At 33.6% G+C, this 16,341-nt stretch overlaps 2 protein-coding genes and 1 pseudogene across 3 annotated transcripts in view; 2 read left to right on the plus strand and 1 right to left on the minus strand.

Moving 5' to 3' along the window:
• The window catches only part of LOC149877959 (uncharacterized), a 222,343-nt gene that overhangs the window by 153,632 nt on the left and 52,370 nt on the right, over positions 1-16,341 (minus strand). The window lies entirely within an intron of this gene.
• Positions 1-16,341, plus strand: part of LOC149877968 (uncharacterized) — a 56,219-nt pseudogene that overhangs the window by 20,392 nt on the left and 19,486 nt on the right.
• On the plus strand, positions 33-2,560 carry LOC149877973 (uncharacterized). Its single transcript, XM_090074264.1, has 4 exons — positions 33-303; positions 449-699; positions 817-1,119; positions 2,516-2,560. Exons 1-4 carry the CDS (start codon positions 33-35, stop codon positions 2,558-2,560), a joined length of 870 nt encoding a protein of 289 aa, XP_089930390.1.

Below are 16,341 nucleotides of genomic sequence, written 5' to 3' on the forward strand. Positions count from 1 at the left end.
AGCACTTTTCAGGTTATACAGTTATAACTAAAATGCGAAGAAAATATGAAAGTGGAGCTTCTAAAAGAAGATTGAAGAAAGAGAGAGAGGAAATGGTAGCTAAACTTCCGAAAATGACAAATTTTTTTTCATCAAACCAAACTAATATGCAATTTCCACAAACTGTAGATAATAATAAAAACAATGAAAGAAAAGATGAAAACAATAACACGGAAAATGAGTTAGCCTGCGAAGGTTCTTCAAATGAAATTCAAGAAGTTGAAAGTGTTGAATCTACAATGCATAATAATGAGCTTGACTCAGGTACTCCAATTTTTACTATCTTTAATGACACCTCTAACATCTGCTAAACAAACAATTTACTTTTTAGGCAGTTGATATTTTTATTCTATAAATTGTCACTTATTATTTTTTTATTAGGCTTATTTATCATGATTTTTTTTCCTAGATACCACTCTACGCGAAGACCCTGGCTTATGGCCATTACAATTAAAGGAAAATGAACGTATGAAGTATTTAAACAAGGGGTATGCTTTTTTTCAAAATAAAGACTCTAATATCGAATCTTCGAAGCGGATGTTCAAAAACCAGTACAGATATTATTCGGTTAAATATTTTCAAAAAGTGATGAATAATGGCGAAAAGTGTGACCGAAAATGGTCAATGTTTTCTGAATCCACTGGATGTGTATTTTGTTATGTTTTGTTATGTTATATTTTGTTATTTTGTTAATTTAGCGCGAAAAAAATTGTATACTCAAATGATTTAGAAGATAGTTTCATATTTGAAATAGAACACTTTGTAACATTATTAAAGTTGCAGCCTCCGGTTTTTTTTTCGCATAAAAAAGATAAATCTGAGACTGAAAACACATTGATTCCTCTGCATGTTTTAAATTGGTTTGTTGAAACCGATATTATTGATGTATTTCCAAATGTTTATATAGCATATCGCTTGTTTCAAATTATTCCCATAACAAATTGCGAGGCTGAGAGATCATTCTCTACTCTTAAAAAAGTTAAGAACATGCAACGATCAATAATGGTCCATAGTCGTTTAAGTAATATAGCAAGATTAACTATTGAGTCAAAATTATTAGAAACTTTGGATTTCAGCGAGGTGATTGCAGAGTTTGCGGGGAAGAAAAGCAGAAAAAAATCACTCAACTTAATTCAATAAAATAAATATAAAATTTGTATAAAAATAAATATCAGTGATAGCGTTTTGAAGAAAGTCTTTGTTTTACTCATTTTTGTCGTTGTTAGTGGAACGGGGCCTCCTACTTTTAAATAGCCCCGGGCCCCGAAAAGTCTTAATCCGCCACTGCCGAAACTAGCGATCCGATCGATACATTTGTGTGACTAATATTGTTTTTTCGAATATATTTTTCACATTTTTAATTGTAAGGCTTTTGTGAAGGGTTTTGGGTTTTTAATGACATTATGCGTACGGATGTGGATATGCTTGAATGTTTTGTAAAATGATAGTTATCTGATTTAATTTTCAGATGGCGCGTACATTTTTTTCAGGCGTTTTTTTCCGTTAATTCTGATATTGACACTTGCATGCGTTCACTTCTGACTTAAAAGAGCAATTAATTTTGCCAGCCTCATACTTATTTGACGTCAAGCTTAATTTTGAGAAAAATAATTAATTGTAATTAGTTATGACATTTATATAATTGAATTAAATGTTACGAACTTTTATATGCTCCCGAAACAAAAAATTTAATAGTTTAACAAAGTTATAAAAAAAAACTATAGAACTTTTAATTTTATATTTTACTTTTACATAAAACATCATTCGAAATTTATTTAAAACTTCTCCCAAGGGTTTGAAACTTCACGCTTCTATTTTTCTGGCTGTAAAAAAACTATTACTAATTTGAAACTCTTTCGAACGAATTTTCATTCATTTGCAAACTTCATTCATTAACTCAATAGATATTCATTTTTTCTTATGAATTCCTTCCATTATATTTTTACTTTCTTACAACTTCTATCATCTTCAAACTTTTTTTATCATTCATTGGATAAAGAACTCCCGATAAAAAAAGGTTTAAAATCATATAAATCTATTAACACATTTCTAATAAATAAACTTAAATAAGTCAAATAAATTAAATTTCATTTCAAATCGGCATTTAGAAAAACGATTAAAATAGTTGACAATTTCGATTTTCCATATCTCTCCGTTTCAAACAGTTTGCTATATTTTTTTTTGTATTCAATGTTGATGGATGATTGATACCTAAAATATCCGTTCGTATTTTTTCAACTTGATAATAAATTTCTAAAGCTTCATTATATTTTCCCATATCACTCAAACAGACTGCTATATTACTACTACAATATGCGGATTCTGGGACATTGATACTTTTCCATACTTAAGGAATTCAAGATGGTATTGTGTTTTTAAAATGTAAAAATGCTATTAGATTTCCATCTCATTGTTAATATCATGCCGGAACCTGCAAAGAAGTATAAAACTGTATCTTTTTCGTAATTTATTCTAGACTGAAGAGTTGATCATAGTTCATAAATGTAAAGCATGGTTTTAGTTTGTAATGTCCAAGGGCTAGGGTGTGAATACCGTCTTGCAAGATGTATCTTTTGTCATCGTTAGCGCTGAGTGCGACTTTGTTGATTTCTTCGGTGTAAATGTTATGCTGATGTGATCGGATAACGTTCATGGTTTGTTATTTTTAAAAAAAATTTATTCTTTAAAAATTTCACCACAAGGTATTGATAACTTCTTGAAAGTCAAGACCTTCATTCAATTTTTTTAAGATGTAAAGACACAAATGACCACAATAAGACGTATCACCAAACTGAACTCTCTCGCTGTTATAATAAACAGGGCTTTTCAAATAGTCAACGAGCTCGACAAGAGGAGGCTGGGCATAAGAGTCAAAACTGTATTTTTTGTCTCCGTCTTTATACCAACAGACCCAATGAAATCCACCAGTGCTTGAATCTCCCGTATTCACGATTCCACATTCTTTTTTCATTGGCTTTTTTGGTAACTCATCCCTGACAAACACACCTTGAAAGTTTTTTAATTTTAACTGTTTAGCAGCCTTTATCAATTGAAAGTTAGTTAAAGCTTCATTAGGTAAAACAATTCCTTCTACATCAATCCATTGAAAGTCAATCATTTTTTTTTTTAATTTCTTAAAAAGTTTATCCGAATTTTTTAACAAGCGATTTTCATAGAATAGCACCTAAAAAGGGTATACTATTAAAGGGTGAGTTAGGTCCGAGTAATAATCCAGCTCCAGCAGATTGATAGCCTTTTCCAGTTTTAATGAAGAGTCCATCACCGTAAACATTTTTAGTCCATGGGGTGATAAACAATCCTTCTCCACCTAAAGTTTTTATCTTCATTCCTTTCCCATTTTTGCTCATGTAAAAAAGACCTCTTCCAGCAATTTTATCAACCATAGCAGAACCGGCAGAAGAGCCTACACCTGCTAACAATCCAGTAGCTAGAGCTGGGACTACTCTTGTAGCAAGAGTGCTGCCTATCATACCTAATAACGGTAAAAGAGCTCCGATAAATCCACCTTCAACTTTCGAGTTGTATGATAATTGTTTTCTGCTCAGTTTGAGTGTGACTCCTTTACCAGCTTCATACGCTTTTCTAATTTTATTCAATTGCGCATTAGTGATAGCGAGAACATGTTTACCGTTCAAGTCTTGATGAGAAAGCTTAATGCTAGTATCGGTTTTGTCTTGAATGGCTTTTTTAATTTTATCAGATTGGCTCTGCGAGATATTAATTTTGATATTTTGATAATTGCTCATTTTTTATGTATTAAAAATTATTTATTTCACTTCTCGAATATGATATCGTATTGCAATATCCTCTCCACGAAAATCAACCAAATCTCCATTCTGATCAATGATGCGAGTAACCATTGTTGAAATTTCAAACAGTTTAACAGGAAGATAAATCAAATGCATTGGTCTCTCAATGATTTTATAGCCAGGACTAACATTTGGATAAAAGGAGTAAATGCAATTGAGTTGGGTTCCATTAATATAGGATGATCCGATAACGTTGTTAACGATTCTGATGGTGCTAATGCTTGAAATTCTAACGATTTGATCCGACTCGTATTCGGAATTGGAATTTAATTTTCTTTTAGTAAACCCTAAAACTGATGCGATGCTGTTTTCCACGTTCAAATCCATCAAATAATTCATTCCAAGTGTGATGGTTGATTTTAAAGTGCTTAAATTGGATCCGATTTTTATGTTATCGGGAGAGTAGCTGATTTTATTTGCTGTGACGTAGCTAGCGCTTTGAGACGCATAATTTTTTATTGTGTTTGAGACGGTCTTTTGTAAATAATTGTTGATGTCTTTAATGTCATAGCTTCCTGATGGAATGTTAATGTTCTCCCAATGAGCTCCATTGTCCATGCTGTATTTGAAAGAATTGTTTTTACTGTTTACATTTGGAATGCTGTTGTAAGTCTCAAGACCGAGAAAAGCCATTTCATAACTTTTTCCTTCGTCAAAAACGATTTTATCCAAAAATTCAGTAGTGATAACACTTGATTTTCCATCTACACCGATGATTATACCTGTCATTTTTAAAATAATAATTATTTTTTAAATTGTTTTAGAAAAATAAAAAATCATCAAACCCGCTTCGGTACTTTCCCTCGTTCTTTTTAGAAGAGAGATCAATGACAGCAAATCCGTGAGGTTCATTCCAGCAATGATTGCAAAAGGCTTTAAAATCTTCTATTTTCATATCGCAGGAAACGTGATCTTGATAAATGTGATTAACGCTTTTTTGGTCTTGTTTAAAGAGACAAATAAAGTTAGCATTTTCTCTAATGGTATGTCTTGGAATCTCGAAATAGTTTTGAGCGAGGTAAAAGCAGTCGACGTTAGAGTGCCTTCCTCGGATGTAGTATTTTTCACATTTGTTTTGATTAGTCAATTGCAAATCGTCAAAGATCATTAAATTGTTTTTGGATGAATCAAGATCTTCAGGTTCAGGTACATCGTCTGCTGTTTCGAAAAATTGACATTCCATATCATCATTGTTGGAATATTTTTTTGAAAGATCGTTAATAACATCTTCATGGATTAAATTCAATTTTTCCATTTCGTCTTGTACATCATCCGTTAACAAATCAACAATATCCTTTTTAGGAAGTTTATTTTCGAACGAGCTTTTGAGTATTTTATATTCCGGTTGAAAAAGAGATTTTCCAAACACTTGCAAATGATTGTAATCTAGCCATCCAGGTCTTAAAAGTAAATTGAGTAGCAACGTTGTTTTTCCGTATCCAGACTTTCCAACAATGATTCCTCGAATGCTTCTCGGTAAAAGCTTGCTGTTGTTTCTTTTGGTTTTTCCAATTTTACACGACAATTTCATCACTTCCATATTTTTTATATTAAAAAAGTTTTTATTTATGTTAAAATGTACTGCGTTAAATGCAAAAGAGAGACTGAAACCATTCACTTGAAAAACGAGATCACAAAAAACAATAGAAATATGCTTAAAGGAACTTGCGACTCTTGTGGGATAACAAAATGCAAGTTTGTTTCGGCTGCAAAAGGAGGAGACTTGGTGGAATCGATCAACAATTTTTCAAAAAAAATAAAGCTTCCATGGGCAAAGTTTCCAGGAGAAATGCACATTCCAGGGATGAATTTTGCTGGACCGGGAACCAATTTAGACAAAAGGCTTACTTCCACAGACATGTATCAAGAGTGGAGCAAACCGGTGGATAGAGTAGACAATGCAGCATACCACCACGATTTAGCTTATAAATATTTAAACGATGTTAAAAGCAGAAATGTAGCAGATCGAATGATGCTTGAAGAAATGAACTCCATTCCAAACCCTACTCAGAGAGAAATAAGCGAGCGAAAAATCATCGAACCCATCATCAAAGCCAAAGCTAAATTCGGATTGGGTGTGAGTGATTTGAAATGGACGGATCAACTTGCAGAGGAGCTTCATAAACCGGTGATTCATCATTTTAAGAAAAGAAAAGTGATTGTGAACGACATTGATGAGATATGGGCTGCTGATTTGGTAGACATGCAATCGTTTTCAAAATTCAACAACGGGGTAAAATATTTGCTCATGGTGATCGACGTGTTTTCAAAGTATGGATGGATTGTTCCGTTAAAAAGCAAAACAGGTCTTGAAGTGGCTGAAGCGTTGAAAAAGATTTTCACAGAAAGAAAATGCGTCAAATTGTGGGTAGACAAAGGAAAAGAGTTTTACAACAGACATGTGAGAGCGTTGGGTGTGCAACTGTATTCCACTGAAAATGAAGAAAAAAGTTCTGTTGTTGAACGATGGAATAGAACAATGAAAGAGAGAATGTTTAAATATTTTTCAGCTAACAACACTAATAAATACATCGACGTATTAGATGAGATGGTGAAAAATTACAACAACACAAAGCACTCTTCTATTAAAATGACACCAGTGGAAGCTAGCGATGAAAAGAATAAAGGTAGGGTCTGGTGGAGTCTGTATGGAAAGGATCAAACATTACCAGCAAAACCAAAATTTTCCATGGGTGATCAAGTGCGAATTGTAAAAAAGAAGTCTCATTTTGAAAAGGGGTATACACCGAGATGGACTGAAGAGGTTTTTACCGTGTCAAATGTTCAGTATACGAATCCACCCACGTATAAAATCGCTGATGCTAACGGTGAAGAAATTCAAGGTACATTTTACGAGCAGGAGATGCAAAAGACCAATCAAGACATATTTAGAATTGAAAAAATCATTCGCAAAACCAAGAGCAAGTCGTTAGTCAAATGGTTAGGATATCCAGACTCGTTTAATTCATGGGTAGATAATAATGAATTGTTAAGTTTGCAAAAATAGACACGCTGTTTTTGTATGATAAGAAAAAAAATTTGAATTTTGAGTTAAATAAATTTCTTTTCATATAAAAAATAACAATGAGTATGTCAGAAAATCAGCGTGCGATGATAGAACGGCTAAATGCAATGAATGAAAGGATAGAACCTCCAACGCCGGAAGAAATTACTAGTCTTGAAGAATATGCGTTAGAGTTGATAGAGAGAGATGAATTTACTTATGAAATAGAAGAAATTTATGAACAATTTATGGAAGAATATACTGAAAAATTTACGCAAGAATTTATGGAAAGATATTATTTAAGCGATGATGATTTTAATGTTTTAGACGAAGCTGCTGTATTTAGTTTGCCTAGTTCAGAAGATGTTGATCCTGAAGATTTACCTTACAATGGACCTTACAATGATACTATAGTTTTAGATTACAATTCGATGAGTGTTGAAGAACAAAATGAATATGATGATTATATATATAATGAATTGTTAGAAGATATGCGTAATGAAACGGGTGGAAACAACTTTATCATTTACATCAATGATGAGGAGGAGAAAAGAAATAGATTAAAGATTGAGGCGTTGATTGAAGGTTTTAAAAAGGATGAATATAGAGTGTGTGCTTCTGCTGCTTAAAACGATAATCATTTTATTCCTCACATATAAAGAATAAAATGATCTAAAAAATTTATTTTTAATATGTAAAATGCATGCTCCTCACAAGTTTTTTAGAAATGTTGCCTCAGCAGAAGTTCATAGTTTGGATTTGCAATTAAAAATTTTGGAAGAGAGGGTTAGAGAGTTGGAGGAAAGAAAACCAAACAACATTATTGTGTCGACGAAAACGTTAGATCATCCACCTTATTTCAACGTTAACAAACAATATGAGATTTTTGCTCAACAAGACATTAAATTTCCTCCTGTATCTCACAAGCAGATATCGTTGTCTGTAGGTTTACAATTAGACAAAGGAATTGCTGTCGTCACTTTGATGGATAAAATAAGCAACCAATTGAATTATTTCAAAAACGATGCTATTTTTTCCGAGTCTGTGGATGAGATATTTATAACCATACACAATTATAACAACAAGGAAGTCACCGTTAAAAAAGGAGAAAAACTTTGCAAGATTAACTATATTGATTTAAAATAGTTTTTTTATTAATAAAAAATGGAAATATTGAATGAAAAACTTTATCCAGTTCTTCCATCAGCTCCTGTAGATGAAGGGCATGTTTATAGGCTTCATAAAATAAGCGAGATTCAGAAAGAGATAGAGAGTGAAAAAGCAAAGCGAGTTCATCTAAGCAAAAAGTACCATCGCGTGTTTAGGATCATTTCTAATGTAGATAATACAATCCAAACCTTATGCATTGCTTTGGGTGTGACTGGAATTGGTCTTTTATCAACCATCGCTGCTGCCCCTGTTGCAATTGCGTGTGAAGGTGTGGCTATTGGAATGGGGTTTTTATCCATTGTAGGAGGACAAGTCAACAAAAAACTAGCATTAAAAGCAGAGAAGCATGAAAAGATCAAAGTGTTGGCAGAGTCGAAATTGAATACGATTAGCGAGCACATTTCCAAAGCGTTGATGGATGGAAAAATAAACGATTCAGAGTTTCAATTGATTATTGATGAGCTTCAAAAATTTAAATCCTTGATGGAGGAAATACGAACCAAAACCAAAAAGGGGATAGATGAAGTTACTAAAGAAAACTTGATCCAAAAAGGACGAGAAGACGCGATTCAAACGTTTAACAATTTGTTTAAGAAAGGATCAACGTAGTCGTAAAAACCAATTTATGTATTTTTCCACGTATTTTAAGAAAGGATCAACGTAGTCGTAAAAACCAATTTATGTTTTTTTTTCCACGTATTTTAAAAAGATGTTTTTCTTTAAAATACAAGACCTGAATAAAAGGGATGAAATTGTGAAAGAAATTAATGACAACATTTCAGATACGAATTTTCAAGCTGATGTGAGCAAGCTATTTAAACCCATCATCGAGAGCAATGAAAAGATGCTTAAAGGAAAATTTGTATCCAAAATGCCTTTTGAAGTGAACAAAGTTGGAGATAAAATGTACATTGGAAAAATGGAGGTTGAAATAGATGGAAATGATATCATTGTCGGTGAAGAAAAGTATAATGGAACAAAAGGTCTTTGGGAACTGATGACTGAATTAACAATACCAAAGAGCTATACCGATGAAGATTTGCAAAATTATGAAAAAATTTTAATGGATAGTGATGCTATAAGATCTGATTCGCAACCGCATAAACCGAAATCATCAAGAAGACCAAAGTATCAGCAACTTATTGCTCCTATTTGGGAAAAAATGATGCGTATTGAAAAAGGTAAAAAAGGTAGTGGTGTCATTATTCTTCCGAGCGATCCTAATGCGTTGGTGGAAAAGCTTGAATTGAGTATTGCTGCATGGCATGCTGGGAATAAAGAGTCAAGAAATGTGGCTGTTGCTATTTGCGATGAGCTGTTGAGACAAGGAGAGATTAATAAAGAGGAATATAAATCGTTAATGAGCACTATTGATAAAATTATTTAAAAAAAATTGTTTTATTTAAAAAAAATGCTCATTGTGAACAAAAGAAGATATGTGAAAAAGAACGTTGTTGGTGGAGGTGGTATTGTAGACATGATTAAAAATTTCATGAAAAGAGCAGCTGCGTCAAGTGTGTCAAAAGCAACAGTGAATTTGCTTAAAAATGCTGCAACAAGTAAAATTGGGCAAGAAGCGATTACAGCTGCAAAATCTGCTGGGACAGAGTTAGCCCTTTCAGCCATCTCCGCTGCTAAAGATGTGGCTATTGATAAAGGTAAAAAGACCATTGAAAAATTAAAGACTGGTTCATCTATTCAAATTAAGAAAATGTCTAAAAAGAACGCGATTCGAATTCAAGACCTGGTGAAAATGGGGCAGGGCATGAAAATAGTATGAAGATAGCATTCTATTGCGATGACTTGTTATAAACTTGCAATGTCTTGCAATGAGAGACATTTAAATGAATTAAATAATTTTTTTTATTATATAAAAAATGATAAGTACTGAGCGATTAAGAGTTACTGAGAACCCAGAGTATGATATTGGTATTGAAAAAGTTGATTTTTTTGAGTACCTTCCAACCAATCTCGATTTAAATTCTTCAGGCACGATTACTTTTGAGATTGACTGTCAATCGATTCAAACAGTACCATCAGAGGCTTACATTCTTATTGAAGGAGTGTTGAAAAAGAGCGATGGAACCTTTTACGATGCTAAAGACAACATTGCACTGGTGAACAACGCTTTGATGTATTTGTTTAATGATGTGACTTATGACTTGTCGGGAGAGCAAGTGGAAAGAGTGATGTATCCAGGTCCAGCCACCACCATACTTGGATTGATGAAATATCCTTATGGATTTCAGTTTGCTGATGGATTAAAACAGATGTGGTATATGGATACGTCAAATCTTGTTGGAAATTCAGGATTCAATGTTAGACGAGACCACTTGTTTGCAGACACTACATCCGTTGGAGCTTTTTCGTTTAAAATTCCGTTGAAGCACATTTTTGGATTTTGCGAAACCTATGACAAAGTTGTTTATGGGTTTAGGCATACCATCACCTTTACAAAGAAAGAATGTGATGATGCGATTTATAGAGCGGAGAGCGTTAGTGGAGGAATGATCAACCTTAAAAAATTCAGACTTTATATGCCTCGCGTTGAATTGGATATTTCGAAAAAGACTGATTTCATGAATTTAATAGCTCAAAAAATTCCCATTCAAGTGGCTTATAAATCAAACAAATGTGAAAGACAGCTTATTCCAGCCGGTCAAACAGAATTTACCTGGTCGCTTGGAAGAGTTACTGACAAAAGCATTCCAAGATTTATCTTGTTCGGACTTCAGACAAACAGAAATTCCAGTCAAACAGTTAATCCATCACTATTTGACCATTGTGATGTTAGCAATTTTTACGTGACTGTTAATGGAATAAAGTATCCAAATTACAATTACGACTTGAATTTTGGAGAAAAGAGAGTGGTCATGGCTTATTCAGATGCGTTCTCTTTTGATGATAAATATTACGGTACAAATGAACTTGTTTGTCAATCTGGGTTAAGCTTGCTTGAATATATAAAATTATATCCGTTGTTCTTTGTGGATATCAGCAAGCAAAAAGAAAGAGTGGCGTCGGAAACAGCTGAATTAGTGGTAAACCTTAAATTTCGAACTTCAACTATTGCAAATACCGTTATTTTTGCAGTGGTTATTTCTGACAAACTGCTTAAATTTGTTTCAGATGGAACCAACATGACTGCTGTTTATTAGTTTTTTTATCTGAATAAAAACGGATAGCAAAACGGTAAAAGAATTGCGTGAATTAGGTAAAAGCCATGCGATAAAAGGTTACTCGGAAATGAAAAAGGATGAGCTTGTGAAAGCAATAAAAAACACAAGACCAGTCATTGGAGAGTATTCTAAAGAATCATGATTTTTGAATTGACTTAAAAAAAATCTTGGTATAATAAAAATGAGATATACAACATCGTATTTGAAAAATTTGTTGAATGAAAACGACGTTAGTAAAACAGCAGATGATTTAATAACGTTGATGATGCTTGCGGTTGAAAATAATTTGATCAGTAAAGATGAGATTTTAGAAAGAGCAAAAGAAAAAAAAGTAAAGCCTCCTCCAAAAGAAAAAAAACCTGTTGATCCGAAATGGGAATGGCTTAGTTTAGTTAAGAAAAAACCCATCACTGTGAGAATAACCAACATTGAAACGGGTGAGGTGACTGAATACAAGTCTCTTTACAAAGCGATGGCAGGGACTGGACGTGGATGGAGATATTTAGAGCGTCGAGATGGAAAGGTGGATGATGGAATCAAGATTGAATTTTTAAATTCTGAAAAGCTTGAAAAACGTAAAAAGCAGCAAAATTGATTTTTTAACTTTTAACATGTTAAAAAATTGACTTAAATAAAATTCTTGGCATAAATAAAAAGATGGAAAGCATGCAAAAGGATGATCTTTTAAATGCCCTTGATGATAGCTTTGTGTCAACTTCTGATACGGCTAAATCAAAAAGTTTGCTTAAATTTCTAAAAAACGTAAGAAAACTTCCAAAGGAACATCGAATCATTTTCAAAGAAATGGTTGAAGTAGCACCTTTTGAAGAAGTGATCAGAAATATAAAAGAAGACATTGATCTGCGTAATAAATTCCTGATAGGAACAAATTGGAAACTAAATGCTAGCGGACGTAATAATTGTCGTAAAATCACTGAACATATTAGAGAGATTAAAAGTATGTATTCACGTCTTTCCAAATAATTTTTTAATTCTTTTCACGGGAGAATTAAAAAAAACGGTAAAAACTTTTCGAAGAAGAAAATATGCTGAAAGTGTGCCAAGATTTAAAAAAAATTGAATTGACTTAAAGAAAATCTTGGTATAATAAAAATGAGTATCTATTCTTCAAAACCAGATTTAATTGCTAAAGAGCGAAAAATTGAATGCACCGAAAAAAATTTTCTTTCCCTTAATAAAATGGGTGATAAAACTGATGCTAAAAAGCAAAAAGCAAAAACTACCGCCAAAGAGCGAAAAATTGAAAGTGGCTTAAACAAAAATCTTTCCGTAATAAAAATGGAAAGTAAAACTGTGAAAGAATTAAAAGAAATTGCTAAAGAGGAGAAAATAAGAGGATACTCTAAAATGAGAAAGGAGGAACTTATAATGGCTTTGCAGCCTCCTAGAGTTGTCTCTGCTCCTGCTGCTCTTCGTAGACGAACGACTGAGGCAAGACCTTTGCCTGTTAATGCTACCGTGGTGAGGTTTGTTCAACCACCTGTAAAAGTTTCTGTAAAACCGACAAAAGTTTCTATAAAGCCTAAAAGTTTCTGTAAAACCGACAAAAGTAAGGATTGTTGTTGGATCTGAAAAACCTGTGCCAGCTCCTCGTCCTGCAGCTAAAAGACCTGTGACAGCTCCAAGACCGAGGTCTAGCGACTTGATTTCATTCAAGCCTTCTTCTCTCTTGCAAAATCAGACGACAAGAGATGAACCCTCTATTCTTGATACATCAGTCGAGGATTCAACAAACGTTATTACACCTAGACCGGTTCCTACACCAAGACCTGGTTTATTTTCAACTCTGACAAAAGTTACAAAAAGTGTAGTGTCTTATGTTAAAACTAAGTTTAATGATGTTAAAGAATGGATAGAGCCCTACGTTCCTGAAGTTGTCAAGGAGAAGGTAAGCAAATCAGCAAAACAAATCGATAAAAAGATACAGTCTATCAAATCGCTTGTATCAAAAACAGAGTATAAACAACCTGTACCAAAACCAAAGCCATTTACAGTAAAGTTTAAAATGACTGAACATTCAGCGGAGGGTTCTATGAGACAATTTTCTTATAGACCTTCTTCTCGATATAACGATCTTGCATCCTTTTTTAATTTGGTGAGAGAGTCTGCTATTCAAACCATGGAAGGGGGGAGAAACACCAGAGTAAGAATTATTTTAACGTGCGAAATGAAATCTGTAAGCATGATGACTGGTGCAGAAGTGACTCGGGAAGCAAGCTTTTCATCAAGATCAGAGATTGTTCTAACGACTACAAGTGTAAGAGAGCTCATGGGTGAGATGGAAGAGAAAGTCTTGGAAAGTAGTGTCAAATACAATGCTTTAGGCTCTAATAGTATCCTGTCTAAGATTTTAAGGATGGACATTAACTTTACTGATTATGAGCCTATTAGCGGTTCTTCCTACATGGAGTTGCCTAAAGAGCTGAAAGACAAAAAGGCGATCATCAACATGGAAAACAAGGACGATCAATGCTTTAAATGGTCAGTCGCTCGAGCGTTGAATCTGAAAAATACGCATAACGAAAGAATTGACAATGATCTTATTTTAAAATCAGAAGAGCTGAATTGGGATGGAATGGAGTTTCCTGTCAAGATCGCTCAAATTAAAAAGTTTGAGAAAAATAATCCAACTATTAACATTAACGTCTTTGGGTATGAAAATGAAAAACTTTACCCTTTGAAAATATCTAAATTTACAGATCGAAAGCACTGTGTTGATTTGTTGTTTATTTCAAACGAAGACACTGACCATTACTGTCTTATTAAAAGTTTAAGCAGGTTATTGTCTACACAAACATCAAAAGGTAAAAGAAAACAACATTATTGTCGAAATTGCTTGCAAGGCTATGACCAGGAAGAAAAGCTTCAACAGCATCAACCTTATTGTTATGATAACACCTCAGTAAGAATCGAACTTCCTAAAGAAGGGACGACTGTTCAGTTTAAAAACTATAACAAGTCTATGAGGGTTCCATACGTTGTATTTGCTGACTTTGAAAGTTTTATCAAACCCATCGAGGATAACACTGAATATAATAATAAAGAGTCATACACCAAACAATACCAAAAGCACATACCAAGCTCCTTCTGCTATTATATCAAATGCTTTGACGATAACCTTTACAAGGGAAAACCAGTCATGTACACAGCTGAAAGCGATGATGACGATGTGGCTCAAAAGTTTATAACCATGCTTGAATCAGATCTTATAAAGATTCTTAACAAGATTGATTTAATAAAAAAGAAAGTCATGACTGTTAAGGATGAGAAAGATTATGAATCTGCAACCCTATGTCATATTTGCGAAAAAGACCTTAACGGTGACAAAGTCTTAGACCACTGTCATTTGACTGGAAAGTATCGAGGAGCTGCTCATAACAAATGCAACTTGGATTATAAACTTCCAAAATTCATACCCATCATTTTACATAATTTGTCTGGCTATGACAGCCATTTGTTCATCAAGAAATTAGGTGGAAAGCTTAATTGCATACCCAACAATGAAGAAAAATATATCAGTTTCTCGAAAAAAATCAAAGTGAGAGAATTTACTGATAAGAAAGGTAAACTTCAGGAAGTATGGAAAGAGCTAAGGTTTATCGACAGCTACAGGTTCATGAGTTTCAAGTTAGAAGATCTAGCTAAAAATCTAAACAACGACCAATGCAAAAACGTTGCTCAATATTACTCTGGAGAAAAGTTTGATTTATTAAGAAAAAAAGGTATTTACCCTTATGACTGGGTGGACTCGATTGAAAAGTTCTCTGAAACGCAATTGCCTCCTATTGAAGCATTCTATTCCAAACTGAATGATGAGGGGATAAGCTGTGAAGACTATGCACATGCGCAAAACGTTTGGAATGTATTTGGATGTAAAACGTTTAAAGATTACCAAAAACTGTACAACATGTCTGACGTCTTGATACTTGCCGATGTCTTTGAAAATTTCAGAGACACTTGCATGGAATATTACAAGCTTGACCCTGCTTGGTATTACACCTCACCTGGTTTGGCTTGGGATGCTATGTTAAAGCTAACTGGAATTCAGTTAGAGCTTCTGTCTGATATTGATATGCTTAATATGATAGAAAAAGGTATACGTGGTGGAATTTGCATGATCAGCAAACGACATGGAACTGCTAACAACAAATACATGCCAGACTATGATCCTTCAAAACCTTCTAAATTCATTCAATACTTAGACGCAAATAATTTATATGGATGGGCTATGTGCAAACCTCTTCCTGTTAGAGGATTCAGATGGATGGCTGAGGATGAACTCTCCAATTGGAAATCCATGCCTTGTATTCTCGAAGTCGATTTAACCTATCCCGAAAGCCTACATGATTTACACAACGACTATCCTTTAGCTCCTGAAAGACTAACCATTGGAAAAGTAGAAAAGCTCGTTCCTAATTTAAACAACAAGGAGAAATATGTCATTCATCACGAAAACCTAAAACTCTATGAACGACTTGGATTGATCATTACCAAAATTCATCGAGGTATTACCTTTGAAGAAGAACCTTTCATGAAACAATACATTGACCTCAACACCACATTAAGAGCAAAAGCTAAAAACGAATTTGAAAAAGAATTTTTTAAACTCATGAATAACTCTGTCTTTGGAAAAACCATGGAGAATATTCGAAAGCATGTTGATATTAAACTAGTCACCACTAAAAAAGAAGTCTTAAAATTGTCAAGAAAACCTAACTATGATAGAAATACCATTTTTGATGAAAACCTTGCAGCGGTTCACATGAAAAGAACAAAACTCTTTTACAACAAGCCTGTTTACTTAGGACTGAGCGTTCTAGACATAAGCAAAATTCTCATGTTTGAGCATCATTACGACTATATCAAACCTAAATACGGAGATCGCGCGAAACTACTCATGACTGATACTGACTCGCTCATCTATGAAATCGAAACGGATGATTTTTACAAAGACATTGCTAACGATATTGAAGCTAAATTTGACACGAGCGAATTTCCAAAAGATCATCCTGCTGTTCAAAACTTTGCATTTGACGCTGGGTTTAAAAATAAAAAGGTTATAGGTAAGTTCAAAGATGAAACTGCAGGTAAGCAAATT

This window comes from Hydra viridissima, unplaced genomic scaffold (genome assembly GCF_058129835.1).
Source record: "Hydra viridissima isolate aposymbiotic clone 2 unplaced genomic scaffold, HvirCarnegie_v1 scaffold_16, whole genome shotgun sequence".
Classification (NCBI taxonomy): Eukaryota; Metazoa; Cnidaria; class Hydrozoa; order Anthoathecata; family Hydridae; genus Hydra; species Hydra viridissima.

Coding starts and splice junctions, on each gene's coding strand:
- LOC149877973 (XM_090074264.1), top strand. CDS start 33: ATGCGAAGAAAATATGAAAGTGGAGCTTCTAAAAGAAGATTGAAGAAA. Junction 700..816: donor CTGGATGTGTATTTTGTTAT/GTTTTGTTATGT, acceptor ACATTATTAAAG/TTGCAGCCTCCGGTTTTTTT. Junction 1,120..2,515: donor AAACTTTGGATTTCAGCGAG/GTGATTGCAGAG, acceptor AATTTATTCTAG/ACTGAAGAGTTGATCATAGT.